The 18,043-nt window shown below is 43.3% G+C and overlaps 1 protein-coding gene across 2 annotated transcripts in view; it reads right to left on the reverse strand.

The window, feature by feature from the left end:
• Window positions 1-18,043, reverse strand: part of DOCK8 (dedicator of cytokinesis 8) — a 219,317-nt gene that overhangs the window by 84,835 nt on the left and 116,439 nt on the right. For both annotated transcript variants that reach the window (XM_081802802.1, XM_081802803.1), the window contains 4 exons: window positions 4,422-4,539; window positions 2,523-2,593; window positions 1,319-1,457; window positions 602-703 (listed from right to left, as the gene is read on the reverse strand). In XM_081802802.1, the coding sequence (XP_081658928.1) occupies window positions 602-703; window positions 1,319-1,457; window positions 2,523-2,593; window positions 4,422-4,539 (430 nt within the window). The remainder of the gene's footprint in view (window positions 1-601; window positions 704-1,318; window positions 1,458-2,522; window positions 2,594-4,421; window positions 4,540-18,043) is intronic.

Below are 18,043 nucleotides of genomic sequence, written 5' to 3' on the forward strand. Positions count from 1 at the left end.
TGGTGGAAGTTAGCGTGGGAATCTTTTAAAAGGATCAGTGCTGAGAGCAGCTGTTAACACAAATGGGCTCTGTTTGCCTCCCCGTTTACAATGTATTATTCTGTGAATCCCTTTCTTGTGCATAATGCAAGGTAATGCTTCCTTGGGTGCAAGTTGCATTTACTAAACATTCAGAGTTGGTGATGAATGGGGTTTCATGACCAGTGTCTTCTCCCCTCCTATCAGAGCAATGTGCTCTTAGAAGATGCAACGTGATGGGGTGCCTGGGTGGTATAGTTGGTTGAGCATTGGACTTTTGGCTTCGGCTCAGGTCATGATCTCAGGGTTGTGAGGTCAAGCCCCATGTTGGACTCTGCGCTGAGTGCGGAGTCTGCTTCAGTTTCTCTCTCCCTCTGCTCCCCCTGCCTCACACGCTCTCTCTCAAATAAATAAATAAACCCTTAAAAAAAAAAAAAAAGAAGATGTAATGTGCTGACAGGTGATTGCTCCCCAAAACAGGGTGCACATTCTCAGTCATGGTTAAGGGAACAAGAAGTGGATCTGGGAAAGTGGTCCGAGACCACGCTGGACAGGAAACGCCAACGGCTAACTTGCTGGTTACCTCCGCAGAATGCATGGAGTAATTGGGTGGCAGCTTTTCCAAGGCAACTGGGAGACAGTAGGATCCAGTTTGAAGACGTTCATTTAGGAGAATTGGCAGCCACTGAAACAGATGATGTAAAGAATAAAGCGGTATTTATTACAACATATAATTCTGGCCATTTATCTAGCTCACAATAATCAAATGCAACTAAATGATGATTAGATATTGACCAGGCCTCTTTTAGGCAGTAATTTCTGTCAAGTTCTTTGCATTTTAAATTCCCTGAGAGCTCCTGAGATAGTAATATCAATGATTTACTGTTTTCAGAGCTGAAGCAGTAGCATTTTTCTTTACAGCCAATGTTTGTGAGTGTCTGGACAACATCAATGTTTATTTTACCTTTTATATTTCTTAAAGAAATAACTTTCTTCCCCTGGGAGGAAAAAGAGCTGGTCTTATAGGTGGCGCATATATATGAAATCTGGAAATAATGGACATTGCAATGCTTTTTTATAAATGAGTATTCTTCCAATATCTATCACCCACAAGCTTGCCATTCCAGAAATTTGTCATCTGCTAGGTCAAGTCATTTCTGCTTTTTCTAGAATCTGGTCTGGCACATTTTGCTACTTCTGACAGAAAAAAAGCAAGTGAATAGAACCGAGTTGTTTATCTCTGCAGGGACCTCGGAGTCCAACCAGCGAAGTGTGAATAGGCAAGTTGGCAAAGACTCACCGAATATCCCAGAAGACTTTCCACGGAGGCTCCCTGCTTCTGCTGACAGCTGATATGATAGAAGGTGAACAGGAGGTGATGATTTACTGTTAGCTTAGCGGGGAGCTTGATTTTCACTTCTTCATAGAAGTCAGGAGACCTGTTTCAAAAGCACATTATACATGAATAACTTCTAGCAAGAACAGTGACTTCTCTATCAGTTGTAACGCCACAGTCCTTTGCTCCTCAGAATTGGCCTGCTTGGTGTTTTGCTTTTCATTTTATATCATTCTGCTCCCACACTGAAGATCCTTGAGACCAACCTTTATACCACCAGATATGCTTTGCTTACATAAGATTGCTCACAAACTAAAGGCTTTGTCAGGAAAAACGACAACAAAAACTCCACAAATAATGGAAAAGTTCAACTTAATTCGAAAAGAACATGAGGCTCCGAGTCTTGCTGTGACCTCCTTTTCTATCTCCACCCCCAAGACAAGGACTGGCACATGGCTGGTATTCATCAAAGGAATTTGGATTAGCAAATGAATGCTGGTGGGAAAGAAATGGAAACTGATTTACTGAATTACAAAGTCCCAGAGACCTAAGGGCGTCAGGTGCATTACTCATTTCAACCTCATCTCAAGGCAGGAAAGAGCGGTCAGAGAAATACTTCAATGGATCAAGGTTATCAAACCAGGTTGAAACCTGAGTCCATCTGACCCTCCCTCCCTTACCTGTGAAATGTCAATAATGGTTTGAGACATTATTCTGTGACTCAATTTACCCACAGAATAATGAGGGTTCCATTTCTCTTCTGGACAACTGAAATGTTCCGAGAGTAGATAATAGGGCAGATGGAGACAAGGAGACAGGGAAAGAAGTGCTGGATTTTGCTTCTGGCTCCCTGCAGTATCTCCAGGCAAGTTAGGAAATTTATTTCTTTATTTAATACCATAAAACTTCTCTGTATCATACTACATCAGAAGGCTCCAGAAAGTCAAAACAATATTCATTCTTAAAGACATGTTCTTCTCCCGGTCTTTGTTAATGGCAAAAAGTATGCACCTCCAACACAGAATCATGGAACTGACATATATTTCCTTTGTCCTTTAGTCTCTGAGCTATAAAAACTTCTGGGAGGAATCACCAAAAGGGGATTCAGAAAATCCAGGAGATAATGACACAACCGTGGCATGTATGTGGAACTCTGAAATGTACTTACTTATTATGGTATGTAATAGCTGTGTATACTTCCTGCAGAAATTCAGGGCCACTGGATTTTCCAAAGATGACCTGTGCACCAACACAGAAAAGACCAAATTAGCAGTGATATTTGGGTGTATCAAATCAACTATCATCAGCCCCACGGCTGTTCTGGTCTCACAAAGCTACATTTTATAAATTAAGGGTGCTGGGTTTACAACTGACCCAACTGCATACAAGAACCAACTGTGAAAGGTAAACTGAGGTCCCAAGGAGCTATATTAGTGACCAAGAGCCACAGGTTTGTGAGACTGGAAAAATAAAGCCCTCTCCACTCTGCCTCACTGTCTAGAGGCCCGTACTCCAGGCAAAGCCACATAGTTTTGCCCTCCGTGACTCTGGTCCAGGTTCTTTTCCCTCCAAAGACATGGACCTGTTCACTTGGGTAATCAGGACCTTCACTGGCTTGTTGACATGTTTCTGCTATTTAGAAAAAGACACTAGGGGCGCCTGGATGGCTCAGTTGGTTAAGCAGCTGCCTTCGGCTCAGGTCACAACCCTGGGGTCCTGGGATGGAGCCCCACGTCGGGCTCCCTGCTCAGCGGGGAGCTTACTTCTCCCTTTCCCTCTGCCTGCCGCTCTGCCTACTTGTGTTCTCTCTCTCTGTCAAATAAATAAATAAAATCTTAAAAAAAAAAGAAAGAAAGAAACCTCCTCTGGCCTGACTTAGCCCTGAAGGCACAGGATTTGACTCACCTTTGGGCAAAGAAAACGAGCCTTCTCCTAAATGCAGCAATACTCATGACAAGGTCCCAGGGCTTGGGGAGTGGAGAACAGGCTGGGATTGGCCCTCACTTGTCCCCTCCAAGAAGCTTCTGCACAGCTGTACCTGGCAGCCCTGGGAGCTTTGCTAGGGGCCAGAGCAGAGAGAACGAGGGGAGCCCTCCTTGAGGACTTCTCTCCCATCACTGTCACAAGAGGATACCTTGCTTTGGGAAGGTGAATGGGTCAACAGAAGGATGGTTTAAAAAAAAAAAAACTGGTATCTGAAGAACAGAAGCACTGGAAAAAATTTCCTTCAGTAGAAAGGTATAGGAACTGAATTCTAGGACTCAGGGAAAATAGTAATAGCTAACTGCCCATCTCACTTAGTGGCAGGTAAGTAAAATAATTCAAATTCTGGTCTTTTGGGTTCCTTAGAGACTGCTGTACTATATATTTAGTATTTGATTTATGTTTTGCCTCAGGCTGAAGATCCATTCCTGAAGGCTGCTGAGACGGTGTATGTGTGTTTATTTTAATTTTTTTTTAAGATTTTATTTATTTGACATAGAGACACAGCGAGAGAGGGAACACAAGCAGGGGGAGTGGGAGAGGGAGAAGCAGGCTTCCCGCTGAGCAGGGAGCCCGATGAGGGGCTCGATCCCAGGACCCTGGGACCATGACCTGAGCCGAAGGCAGACGCTTAACGACTGAGCCACCCGGGCGCCCCTGGTGTGTGTGTGTTTATCATTACTAGGCAATACTTTGCATTTATCTCCAGATGCTGTCTGGGCTTGGGCAGCGTGCAAACATGGCCGACCCAGCGGGGGCCGTCTCTCCAGCTCTTATACCATTAGAGTGGTATGGGAAGTTTTCATAACATCTTTCAGTGCTCCAAAATGCTCTGCATCCCCAAACTTCACAGATCACTACGGAATAATTCAGGGAAGAGACTTTCAATTTAGACTGACCCTGTTTCCCCTTCAGCACACTGGGACCAATATCGGACTAGCCATCAAGGCCTTTGCAGGTGCTGATATGTGGGCTTGACTGGACGGACTCGGTAGGCTGACGAGCCCTGGATTCTGTCTGTGGGGACTGACAAGGGAAGTTCAGCCCACCCTGGTGGGAGGCACACATTTATCTCTGTCTTTACCGGCATAGCGTTGCTAGCATCCTCTCCACACATAAACTGAATCTTTATTGTAATATTCCGGGCCGATGCCAGTTTGTTAGCAAAGTTCAGCCTCTGTGGGTAGACGTAGAGAAGATTTCTGGAAAAGAAAAGATAAAGAACCAGTGAATAAAGTCTGGAGGTTATTGTGGCCAAGTTCTTCCCTAAACGCGAAAGCCTGCACGCAAGAAGGAATTGTTCCGAAGGAGTTTCTCCTTTCAGAAGTGAATTATTTTTGGAGGAGTGAGGTCTTACGGATTCTTCTTCTTCAGCTACAGCCAACTGATAATAACCGACACTGTTCTCTGCTTTGCTACATACATAGCGAGATGGAGTCTCTTGCTGCTGAGAATGTCTTGCTGCCTTCGAATATGGAAATCTGCCTAGAGGTAGTATGTCTGATACAAAGAAAGCAACAAGGGGCGCATGGGTGGCTCAGTCGTTAAGCGTCTGCCTTCAACTCAGGTCATGATCCCCGGGGCCTGGGATCAAGCCCCGCATCGGGCTCCCTGCTCGGCGGGGAGCCTGCTTCTCCTTCTCCCGCTCCCCCTGCTTGTGTTCCCTCTCTCACTGTATCTCTATCAGTCAAATAAATAAATAAAATCTTTAAAAAAAAAACAAACAAACAAATAAAGCAACAAAAGGTTCAGCTCATTTTATTTTTTTATTAATTATTTAATTTATTTATTTGAAAGATTTTCTTTTTAAGTAATCTCTACGCCCAGCGAGGGGCTTGAACTCACAACCCTGAGCTCAAGAGTCGTGCTCCACTATCCGAGCCAGCCAGGCACTCCTCAGCTCATTTTAAACACAATGACCAAAGGCGATGGGCCTAACTTCGTTTCTTTTCTTTCTCTTTTTCCCTTTCTAATCTGTACAAAGCAGTTTCAATTTCTTCTTACCATGGCATTCTGGATAGGCTTAGCTTTCTTTTCCTATCTAAGACGACAGTTCAAACCTCCAGCCCAATAAGCTATATGACAATAACACAACAATATGAAAAATATATCCATTTATCTGACAGCTATGGGACAGGCACTAGGCTAACTATAATTTTGTATGTTTTTTTCTATTTGCATTTTTACTAGTATATTCCACTAAAAGGTAAGCTCTGGGAAGGCAGAGATTTTTATCTGATGTTTGATCCACTGATGAATCACCAGCAGTTGGAATAGTGCCTGGGACATAGTAGGTGCTAACTAAATATTTGTTGAATAGAAAAACAAATATGTATTTTTTTGATGAATCATATTCCTGACTCAAAGAAACAATGATATTAACATTCATAGAGCACTTATCCTGAGCCAGGCAATGTTCCAAATACTTCTCTTTTTTTTCTTAAAGATTTTATTTATTCATTAGAGAGAGAAAGAGCATGAGTGGGGGTGGGGAGAGGCAGAGGGAGAGGGAGAAGCAGGATTCCCACTGAGCAGAGAGCCTGACACCGGGCTCGATCCCAGGACCCTGAGATCAGGACCTGAGCCGAAAGCAGACCCTTAATCATCTAAGCCACCCAGGCGCCCCCCCAATACTTATTTATTAAACTGTTAAATTCTCATAATTATCCTATAAGTAGGTTCTATTGTCATGGCATCATTGCCATGTCGCAAATAAAGAAAAAAGTGAGATACAGAGAGGTTACATAACTTGCGCCAAATCACATAGGTAGGAAATGTCCGTCGGGAATTAAAGTCAGGATGTCTGGCTCTAGAGCTGTGTTCCCTCTCATCAGACCCCCACTGAAATGACAAGAATGACCTTGCCATACTGTGTTACTCATGACATCTCTCAGTGACAAGTCTGCCTAACTTTCTGGGTCTTACTAACAAATGAGTGTCAACAGGACACAAGGACTGATTCAAGTGTCCCCTTCTTTGGGCAAATGTCTTGTGTTCCTCACACTTGGTCCACTATTCTAACTCCTAGGTAGCACATTCACCCCGGGACAGATACATTCTTGTTCCAAAGGCTTCCAAGATGACAAAACAACTTTGTGTGAATTAGACACCAGGAGAGGAGTGACTGTGAGGGACCAGGTGACCAGATTTTCCTTTAGTGGATCTGGGTTCCCATAACAGTTTACAAAGACTTGCCTATTAATCCATACAAGGGTTTCTCAACCTCACCGGTAGTGACATTTGGGACTGACAACTCCTTGTTGTGGGACTGTTCTGTGCATTGTAGGACATTCAGCCCCATTGCTGGCCTCGACCCACTAGACATTAGTAGTATTGCCCTCCTACTCAGTCCTGACCATCAAAAATGTCTCCAGAAATTGCCAAATGTCCCTCGAGGGGCCCAAATCACCCCCGTTTGAGAACCACTTATTTACACATGGGAATTTGCACAGTAAAGATCCGTACATTGATCCCCGGCCGATTTCCCGTCCTTGATAGACACAGTCAATACCATTCATTGGGTCCATATTCAGATGTAAAGTATGCTCCACTGGAAAAGGCTGAAGTCAATGCTCAAGTATAAGGCAGAAGATGAAAATCTGTATCTGTTTAATTTATGAGGTCTGTGATAGGGAAATCAAAAGAGAAGGACTAAGCTGGCAATGACTCTGTTCTTGCAACTCTAACACCTTTGTTGTAATAAGCAGTTTGATCCTGCTGTCACGTGTGGGTGAAAATGGTCATTTTGGACCTGTGTCTGCATAAACATCCAGATTTGCCCCATGGCTCTTCCTATGACAATATCTGCAAGGACAACCCTAATAACCTAGACAAGACCAAGTGGATGGGCTGAGTGAACCCACTCCTGATGGACCAGGCTGATAGCCCCCAATGATCTGGTACCAGACATATAAATAAAGAGCGAGCCATGTGACAAGAGTTAACGTTCAAGGGAGAGCTTCCTGAACAACCGGGAACGGATGTACTGATGCTCAGTTTTCATAGTAATATAATAATATTTCAGAGTTTGAAATTCTGTTCTATAATATAGTTCATGCAAATTATCATTGTTAAAAGCAAAAATACTTATTTCCCTGAGTGTCGTACAACCTTTAGTCTTACGCCAGGTTTCAAGCAAGGTGCATTCCATTAGCCTGCTGGTCACTGAAAGCCGAGCACAAACCAGCGCTGCCTGGGCTATTCTGCAGACCCCAGCGCTTGGCAAAACATTAACAAATATGTGGGGAAGTAGAGGAGGTGGGCGACCAAACGCTGCAGGGAGAGACTGGGGAGACGAAGATATGCAGGTTAATGCGCGTCCTGAATTGCTTCGAGGGGGAAAGAGGCAGCTCCTTTCGCTAAATGTTTTGACCTCAGAACTCATTTCGTTAATCTATTCTTTCATGGTATATTTCACATGTGTAATGTTCTGAGAAATCACTTGGGAAAACATTGAAATAAACTTATCCGGGGACAGAGGAACATCCCACATCAAGGGAGGAAAAATGCATACGGACTCTCTGCTGAAATAGTTTTGCAGGATAATGAGTGAAGGCTCTCAGGTATTCAAGGAGAGAAAATGCAACTTGGAATTACCAAGAACACACAGCAGCTGTTACTTTGCTTGTGCAAGTTCGAAGGCCAAGGATGCAAATAAATAGCATTCCTATGTGTTACTTTACCCCAGACTCTGTATTGGGTGACTCGCTGGAGGCAGAATGGGGGTGACACAGTGCTGGGGACAGATCTGAACTGCTCTATGTTGTGACGTCTCCAGGCCACTCTGCCTCGGGCACAGATGGTCTGGCATGGTACACACACTTCCCCTGCCTCCTGGCCTCTATTTCCAACTCTTTCTAGCTACCGTCCTGTCCTCTTATGGATCTCCTGTGATCTCAGGATCACCACTGGCCGTAAATGGCCAACTGCATTGACTGCGTCCTATATTTAAGTGAAAAAAGAACATAAATGCAAGGCAAGAATGTCATCACAAGGAAATTAATTAAATTTAGGTAACATGCATAATACTCAACAAGCTTCAAAAGCCACTAAAGTGTTGACAGCTTCCTCCAAAGAGGAGATGGTAGGCCATGAGAGAGTGAAGGGATGAGCACAGAACTCTGGGGAGCTAGAGCTGGGAGACACCAACCCCAAGCCCCAGTTTTTGCAAATGAGAAAATAGAGGCCCTGGAAGGGAAAGGGACAGTTGTCCTCTAGGAGTTAGCCACGGAGCAGTGCTGTGACCAAGCCCATGGCTGTGTCAGGGGCACCTTCCAGATCTTGCTCTATCAGACAGAGGGAGCACAACTGGGAGGCTGTTAGGAATGGACATGGATGTAGTAAGGAGGACAGAAGGCAGTCCAAAATTGGGTGTGGGCACGTGGCTGGGGGTAGCGACCCCTCTCTGCTCACGCTTGCTTATCTTTGCGGCCACCGCTCCCCTCTGCAGAGTGAATGTTTACTGAGTGGTTGTGTCAAGAGTGGGTAAGGGTGTTGGCTCTGGAGCCAGAGAGCTGACGGTGGGCAAGTTACTTAGCCTTTCCAAAGCCCCAGTCAGGCTAACAGTCACACCCACCTCACAGGGCTGTGGTGTGCATTAATGAGTAACTATCCTTAATCATTAAGGATAGTGACGATGATGATGATTTCCTGCACACAGCAGGGTCAGATACACACCACAACCTACAGACTCCACTCCAAACCACCCTCCAGTCCCACCTGGACCACTGCAATGCCTTCAGTTCATCTCTTGACTTTTACACTTGCCCCTTATAAATTACTCCTTATGTATCGGTCAGGAGGACCTTATCAAAACTGTAAAACAGATTATGGCAGGCCCCTACAAGGGATTCCCAAACTTCTCATTATGAGCCCTACATGATCTGGCCCCTGGCAATTTCTCGGACCCCATTGCTCATTACTTTCCCGCACTAGCCTTTTTTTTTTTTAAAAAAAGATTTTATTTATTTATTTGACAGAAAGAGACACAGCGAGACAGGGAACACAAGCAGGGGGAGTGGGAGAGGGAGAAGGAGGCTTCCCGTGGAGCAGGTAGCCTGATGCGGGGTTCCATCCCAGGACTCTGGGATCACGACCGGAGCTGAAGGCAGACGCTTAACCGACTGAGCCACCCAGGTGCCCCTTCACTAGCCTTTTTTCAAGGCCTAGAACATTCTAAACTGATTCTAAACTGACAGGGCTTTTGTACCTGCTGTTCCCCTTGCCTGGAAGAGATTCTCCCAGTTCTCTAAAGGACTGGTCCCTTCTCATCTCTTAGGTTTCGGCTCACATGTCCTATATCATCGAAGAGATCCTTCCTGTCATCCTCTAGAGTTGGTCCACTCCAAACTCTCTCTCACACACAAACTCTCTTTTATAGCCATGATTATGAAAGAAATATGAATACGACAATAATAAGTATTCATTTTTCAATCTTGAATAGCTGAAAAGTACAGAAAAGTATAAAGAATAAAAATATCAACTACCTAATATCCTACTACATTGAGAAAAATCACTGTTCAGATTAGCCCATTTCCTTCTGTCTTTATTTCCTCTGTACATTAAACAGTTTTATCCTCCTGTATATACGAAGCTTTATCTTGGTTTTGTATCATTTACTGTTGTTCAGTTATGACTGTTTTCCCAGTGAACATGATTTTAATGGCTACATAATTCCATGAGATGAATATGCCATCATTTACACCAGTTTCCAAAAAGGAGCATTCGAGTTATTTCCTTTTTCTCAGTTATTAAGCTGTGATGAACACTTTATCTATCTTGCCCCTCTGCAATATAGTGCAGTTTTGGAAAAATCTCTTTAGGTTCTGTAAAGTTCAATTTCTTCACCTTTGAATTAATTGAAAAAAACACCAATCCACCTTTCATTATTCTGAGCTTGAAGAAATAATGAACCAGAGTTTGTAAAAATGCTTTGAAGTAGCTGGAGGAAAGGGTCTGTGTAAATCACAACAGATAAGCAGGTGAGCTGTCCCCACACTCTTCTCCCATGTCCCAATACAGGGGCATCGCCTACCTCACCCACCCATCCCCCCAACACCAGTCCACAATTTTGCACACTGCTTCCATAGGAATGGCAAACCATTGTGCTCAAACATCATCACCATGGGCACTCAATGCCCTGCCCCATACTGAACGCACTTTCTACAGGACACACAGCTGGAAGGAAACTTCCAGAGAATTTAGCTCAACATCCCTTTTTGCAAGCCCAGAACCTGACTCCAGGGAGGTTAAATGGCTTTACCTAAACATTTTTTTTAGGAAGGTGAATCTCCCAAAGATCATTATATTTCTTATTGCAACAATGCTACGTGATGTGTTTTGTTAAATATGCACTCTTTGAAAGAAAATGAATATATGAAAATAGGAATGTTATCTCTTGGGAGGGAAGATCTACCTGCATGCTCAGTAATTTGGAGAGCCTAAACCAGGTAAGATTATCAAGACACTGATAAATGGGCTCATATGTTTTATATGTGATAAATTACATGCCTCGTGTTACCTAGAGAAAAAGCCCAAGAATTATATCATCTAATGATTTTTTTTTTGTTATTGTTGTTGTGTTTTTTTTTTTATTCTTATGTTAATCCCCACATCTAATGATTTTTGAGAAGGTAGCCCATAAGCAAGATGAGACTCATGGTTCTGGCCGAGTGATTTTGAAAGCTGCTTTAGTCAGGGCAGGCCCAGCTTATGTGCATGGCATTGAGTACAACCTCATTTTCCCCAAACACAGACAAGAATGGCTCTCCTTGGTCCTATGCATCATGACATTTAACAGAACACGTGGCATTCATCAACAGCTTTCTTTCCAGAGCCATTTCAGATGGCTTCTCTTGATTACAAACTGTTTTGGAAACTTCGAATTTTTTCTATTGATTCCTCAACTGATTTTTGAACTGCCCTAAGTGAGCAGCTCCAGGAAGTCAGAAGCTAACTTGTGGAAACTGGTTATTCTTAGACGGAACTGGTGACCACACTCTCTGCTTGGGACTGTCTTCTACTTCCTTTGCTGAAAACAGGTTGACACAGGGGACCTAGAAATCTTGCAAAGCCATAATGCAAAAAACACCAGTTTGGTTCCTACTCAGTTTAGCCCAGTGTCTCTCCCGTACGAGAAAACAGAGAACGAGAAAACAAAGAGAAGAACCTGCCCCTATCACTTATCCCCAAGATGACATCTGTGTTCTCTTCTAGGAGTTTCTGTAGCTTGGAGTGCAGCTCAAGGAGCAGGTGAGCTACAGCAAAGAGAACACTGGACACTTGTTTAAACAACTGGACACTCTGAACTGCTCTCTAGCTAAGGTTCTAACACAAGTGAGCTGGCAGGAGAGAAAGCAGAGCCTCAAGAGGAGCGCTCGGCAAGAGGAACGAAGGCCTCCATCAGCTGGTTGCTGAGATCCAGCAGCAGCCTGTTTCTGGTGTGAAGCAGAGGGAGAAATCTAACAAACAGCTCAAGTTACTGGAGCTGGGGGATACTACAGTCTTCAAGGCAGGTGGGCTTTCTCTGACGAAGGGGGTGGATGTCATCATGGTGAGTGGATCATTATTGAGAACCTCAGTTCACTGTGATTTTGACAGATTGGAAAATAAGCCACAATGGTAAGAATCATCAAGTTGGAGTTATTTCTCCTGTGAAAAAACCCGGTTAAGAAGAGTGGCAATGCAGATTAACCCTTTGTGATACTAATGTTTCTGTGTCTTCCTTTGCTGGCAATGGCAACCTAAACTATGTTTGGAATTAAAAAAAAAAAAAAATTTGTGTCCCTTGTTCCCAAAGTAATGGATGGAGGACCACTCAGTCATGTCATGAAGCTAGAAACCTAGCCTTCTATACTCTGAGAATATTCTATTTACCGGGTCTCGGAAATGCTAAAGACCACCAAAGGATTAACTACAGTTGTTTCAGATCAAACAATCCTTGGTATCTCCTGTATCTCCTTGAAAGTGAGCCTGAAGTCCGATAAAGGGCTTATCCTCCTTGCATAATGCTGAGTGAGAATTCAGAATATAAAATTTTATCTACGACAGGGCTGCAAATATTCAAACACTGAATATGCGCAAAGGTACAGTCTAACAGATGATATGGGGAAATAAAAAAACAATTTGATTTAGAAATGGAACTGGTGTCAGTTTGGGCTGTTATTTCGGTACAGAACCTGTAACAAAGTAGTACATACTTAAAAAAGGGGAGGGGCACCTGGGTGGCTCAGTCAGTTAAGTGTCTGCTTTCCGCTCGGTTGTGATCCTGGGGTCCGGGGATCGATCCCTGCATCGGGCTCCCTGCTCAACGGGGGAGTCTGCTTCTCTCTCTCCCTCTGCCCCTCCCCCCTGCTCATGCGTTCTCTAATAAATAAAATCTTTAAAAATTTGTAAAAAGGAGAAAAAAATTTTAATTGCTGATTTTGTGACTGGAGCTGTCTCCACCGTCTCTTGAAGATCAATAACGCCCGAAACTGAAGCTGCTTTTCTGCCAGGGAAGACGGGCTTGCACGGAGACCCGCAATCTGCGGTCCCTACCAAATGAGACAAGGGGTAGAAATGTCCTTTATAATAAACTACAAAATGCTCTGCCAGGGTAAGGTGGACGTCACCTGTAAGAAAAAGGTTGGAGACCGTCTCCCACGCAGTGATCCCCGGGAAGCGCCTCGTCAGCTGCAAAGGCTGAGGTCACCGAGGATGAGCGTCCCAGTTCCTGCAGGCACCCATTTCCTTCCACGTGTGCAGGGATCAGGATTTCCCGCCAAGACCTGGGGCTGGCTTGTGGGCAGGGCCACTTTGCCCTCAGGATGACAGGCACAGAGCCTCAGATCTAGGAACATCTTAGGATGTCGCAAAAATGTCTGAGGCCTCCAACATTATTAGCTCCAAAATATGAAAATAAAACTTCAATATCACCATTAATGATTTTTTTTTTAAGTTTATTTAAGTAATCTCTACACCCAAGGTGTAGGTCCACTCAGGACCCTGAGATGAAGAGTCACATGCTCTTCTGACTGAGCCAGCCAGGCGCCCTGTGATTTTAAATTAAATGCTTACCCCATAGGACACTGTCAATTCGTCAACGGCAACTCTACTGACTTTAACCTATAGGTGAAAAAAATTTTCCCCCACTTTGCAGACTGTTATATATAATTATACATAAAGTATACGTAGCAAATGGGGAAGTAGGTGCATCTCAGTATGTTTTAAATGACATGTGGTCAGGTGCTTCAGGTTTAGGGAGACCTTAAAAGGATCTTGGCTATGGATATGGGCTAGGAGGAGTTTTGCTATTTTATTAATGTTCCTAAAGCTTGAGACACAAGTGTGGGTTTAACAGCAATACACACTGAACTGAAGTAGATGGGCTAGTAAATTAGTACCTAGCTCTCCTGATACAACATACTGAAACAGCTTTCTTTATAAAAAGCTCTCCACTTTTCTAAACACGCTCAACCTATTTTGGTAATTTCAAAAGTGTTTCTTTGCCTTTTCTTGTGTTTAAATAAACTCTTCCTTTCTAGCCCTTTCTGCAAAGACAGAGCCAGAGAATTGATGAACTGTGTGCTGAAGTGCTGAAATGCTGCAAAACCATGTGCGTGAATGAGATGCCCTCATTCGAAAACTATGGGAAGAGGTTGGGGGCTCTAACAGCTTTTAGTACTTTGTTAGCAACTGACTTCGATTCAAACAGAACAAAATTCAAAAGCCTGTTAATACCAGTGATCTAAAGTTGTCTGTGTCTTTTACTCAGGCATTCCAAAGAAAACTGCAAATCTAGATACATTCTTTTAAAGTTACTTATGCAAGATGAGCCGCTGAGGTGGTTTTAATTATCATTCACATTTCAGTGCCAAGAAAAGATATTTTAAATGTAATAATAAAAATAGCTAACATTATTGGGGCTCCTGGGTGGCTCCGTCGATTGAGCCTCTGAATCTTGATTTCTGCTCAGGTCATGATCTCAGGATCGTGGGATTGAGCCCTGTGTTGGGCTCTGTGCTCAGCGGGGAATCTGCTTGGGATTTTCTCTCCCTCTCCCTCTGCCCCTCTCCCCCATGCTCTCTCTGTCTTTAAAATAAATAAATCTTTTTTAAAAATGGCGAACATTACTGAATTCTTAACTGTGGGCAGGCTCTCTTCTAGCCACCTATGACGGGTACTATGATTAACTTCACTTGGCAGATGATAAAACAGAGGCACAAAGAAGATGCATAACTTGCACAAGGTAACACAGCTAGCAAATGGCACAGTGGAATTCAGATCCAGGTGCCCCGATGTTAGACCCAGGGGACATAACCATTGCTAATTCTAATAACAACTGTCTCTTTGGTCCACAGACTCTCCAGAACTTTATTATAATGTGATCTTTTATTATATTACTTACAAGGGCAAAAGGATGTTCGCCCAAACTGTACGGCGCTTTTTTTTTTTTTTAAGATTTTATTTATTTGAGAGAGAGAGAGAGCACAAGCGGGGTAAGGGGCAGAAGGAGAAGCAGGCTCCCCCCTGAGCAGGGAGCCCAACAGGGGACTCGATCCCAGGACTCTGGGATCATGACTTGAGCCAAAGGCAGCCGCTTAACCAACTGAACCACCCAGGTGCCCCAGTATAACTTTTTTAAGAGGTTTGAAATACACAGTTAACTTCAAAGATGAGAGTGTCCCTCAGTATTAGACAGAGGGTTTGACGTTTTAAATACATCAAGAGCAAACTGAAGTTAGAAAACTTAGAGCTCAATATTTGATATATTCTAGAATTACCCAGGCAACCTGCAAACCTAATATTTTAAGTGGGAGCATGCTTTTTAAAGACATGCTTATGAGGGAGCTAAGGTTTTGCAACTTAAAGAATGTCTGGGGAGGAGCAGGGTCAGCATCAGCACCACCTGGGAGCCAGTTAGGACGAATCACAGACCTGCCGAATCAGAACCTGCATTTTAACAACACCCCAAGTGATTCAAATGCACATTCAAGTTTGAGCAGCACTGATCCATGAGAACTGGTCTGTTTTTAATTTGGCAGGCATATGAATCCTAGAGTTCACTGTGTTTCTTTTTTCTTTCTTCCTTTTTTTTTTTTTTTTTTGCTTGGCGCTAGGAAGCTCAAGGTCACACGTGCAGCTAACTTTTTAAGGAACTGTCAAGGACATTAAGATATATTCTATTATTAACCTTACCCAGATTTAGATTGACTTCCCTCCCCTTATTTCCTCTCACCCAGTAATTTTATACTTGTTATACAGTCTCCATAAGCTGCCTCAGATAATTTGTAGAATGAGATTTATAAACAAATGCATATAAATAAGGCATTTTCCATGTCCCGTCTTGTCATTCTATGGGTCTCATGCCGTTGCTTGTGGTTGTTCCGTTTCTAATACTTCGGTTAGATCAAAGAACAAATTCACAAAGGAATCCGTGAACAGTGGAAGGAGAAACCCTCACGTGTAGGGTGAAGAGCACGTTCCAGCTTCAGAAATCAGAGCAAGAGAAAAGGACTGTGACTGTCCCAGGGCACCAGGCAGAGCGCGCCCCCCCGAGGCTGTCCGTCCTGGGAAAAAGCACAAGATTAGAAGGAGGCCTGCGGATCCTATCACAAGCAGCAGTTGGCCCCTCGGTAACCTCTGTGCTCTGCTGGCAGGCTGCAATGTTTTGGATAAACGCTGCTACTGTACTCTGAACTTTGGGGACCTCTCCCCGCCACCCCCACAAACAGCAAATGCAGTTAAGAAGCAGAGACAAAATGTTACCAAATTGTTTAGAAACTGCAATCAATGACCCAATAATCTCTCTCTACAGTCCTGTTAGGTCTAAAAAAATGCACTCAAAACCAGAAATCAAATAAGAGGGAAAAAGCCAAACAACAGTAAACTCTCATAACTCTTGTTATACCACTTTTAAAGACTGGGGGTGGGGCGAGTTGGATGTCCTTGCTTTCTCAACTGATGAATGACAGTGTGGACACCACATACAGTGTCTTTACATAGAACACTGTCTTTGAACATGAACTAAATACTCACAGCTCTTACATTGCACCTTTTCTATTACATCAATCCTATCCCTTCTTTTTATGAGAGAGAAAAGTTCGTCTTAAGTGAGAGTCTGGAAAGCCAGCACTCCTGTTAAATAAAGCAGGATTTCAAGTTGGGGCAAAGATAATACCACCTTTTAGAAACACATCAATGCACGTGAGCTCTCCTTTCTTTAAAAAGATTATTTATTTACTTATTTACTTATTTATTTGAGAAAGGAGCACTGAGCAGGGAGCCGATGTGGGACTCCTGGATCATGACCTGAATGAGCCAAAGGCAGCCACTTAACTCACTGAGCCACCCAGGTACCCCAATGTGAGCTCTCCTTAAAACCCGCTTACCTGTTTAAGAAAAGTTTACTAGTTTTCAACAGCACAAGACCCAAAGGGAAAGCTGGGATGTTTATAATCTTAAGTCTTATCTGGATCAGATTCCCATTGAGAAGAATCACAAATACATAAGCATCTGAGACCTGCTGAGGAAAATGGACTGCTTTAGGAAAAGAGTAAATCTCTCTCCAACCTTGCTTGCAACCTTTTTTTTTTTTACCATACATTGTTGAGCTCATTGAAATTTTACCAATTAAGATATCCATGTTACCAAATATTTTTTTGAAACACCGCTTAGCAGATTTCAAGTATTAAGAGGTTTAAATATCATCCACTCCCACCTTAGTGTGAATTAGGTTTCTTGGTTTCTTTCCTCCTTACAAAGAGGTTGGATTTGGACTGTCAGTGTGAGTGGAGAAAGGAGACAGACAGGAAGATGGGGTAATTATTAATCATGAGGCACTGCTCTGGGGAAGATCTGGATACTTAGCACATCAAGGAGAGTGAGAAAACATGGAAAGGTGGGAAGGTCTCAAATCCAAATTTTTTTATTCCACAATTTTTTCCCTAAAACTTTCTTAAACTTGACACTGACAAAATAGTCAAAACATTCACTGGCTAACCACATCTCTTCTAACTCCCAGCTACCCCCATGGAACCTATGGTGTGGTTTTAAGGTCTGTTGTTTGGATGGTCTTTGTGACTCCCATATAGGGAGGGCTCAGAAATTTGTTGAATAGATCAAGCTCCCAGTTGGTGTATTAGAACCCTATCGTCACTGGTTGGTTTCTTTCTTTCTTCTTTCTCTTTCCTTCTTTCTTTCTTTCATGGTGACTAGAAAACATTTAATAAGAATACATTTTATCTACATGGGCAGGATTGGAACAGACCAGTTTAGCAGTATGCATTTCAGACATCCTGCAAAACTCACCCTTCTCAGCTACATCTTCCACCCCAACTTTTGTAGTTTGGTTAGAACTGTGGTAGCAGCTTTCAACATGGCTCCCAGTAACCCTGCCTCTTGGTATTCTTGCTCTGTGAAATCCCCTCCCCTGGCGTGTGGGCTGGAACCAGTGACTTGTGTCTAACCAACAGAATACAGCAGAAGTGACAGGATGTCACTCTGAAGGTTTACATAGAGACTCTGGCTTCTATCTTGCTTACACACACACCCTCTTGCTTATCCTGAAGGAGCCAGTTGCCATGTTGGGAGCTACCCCATGGACAGACAAATATAGCAAAAACTTACCAAGGGCTCTTCAAGATGTCCATTGACAGATGAATGGATAAAGAAGATGTGGTATATTAGAGATTACTTAAAAAAAAAAAAGATGTGGTATATATATAT

This window comes from Leptonychotes weddellii, chromosome 14, assembly GCF_054177405.1.
Source record: "Leptonychotes weddellii isolate Sample4059 chromosome 14, ASM5417740v2, whole genome shotgun sequence".
Taxonomy (NCBI): Eukaryota; Metazoa; Chordata; class Mammalia; order Carnivora; family Phocidae; genus Leptonychotes; species Leptonychotes weddellii.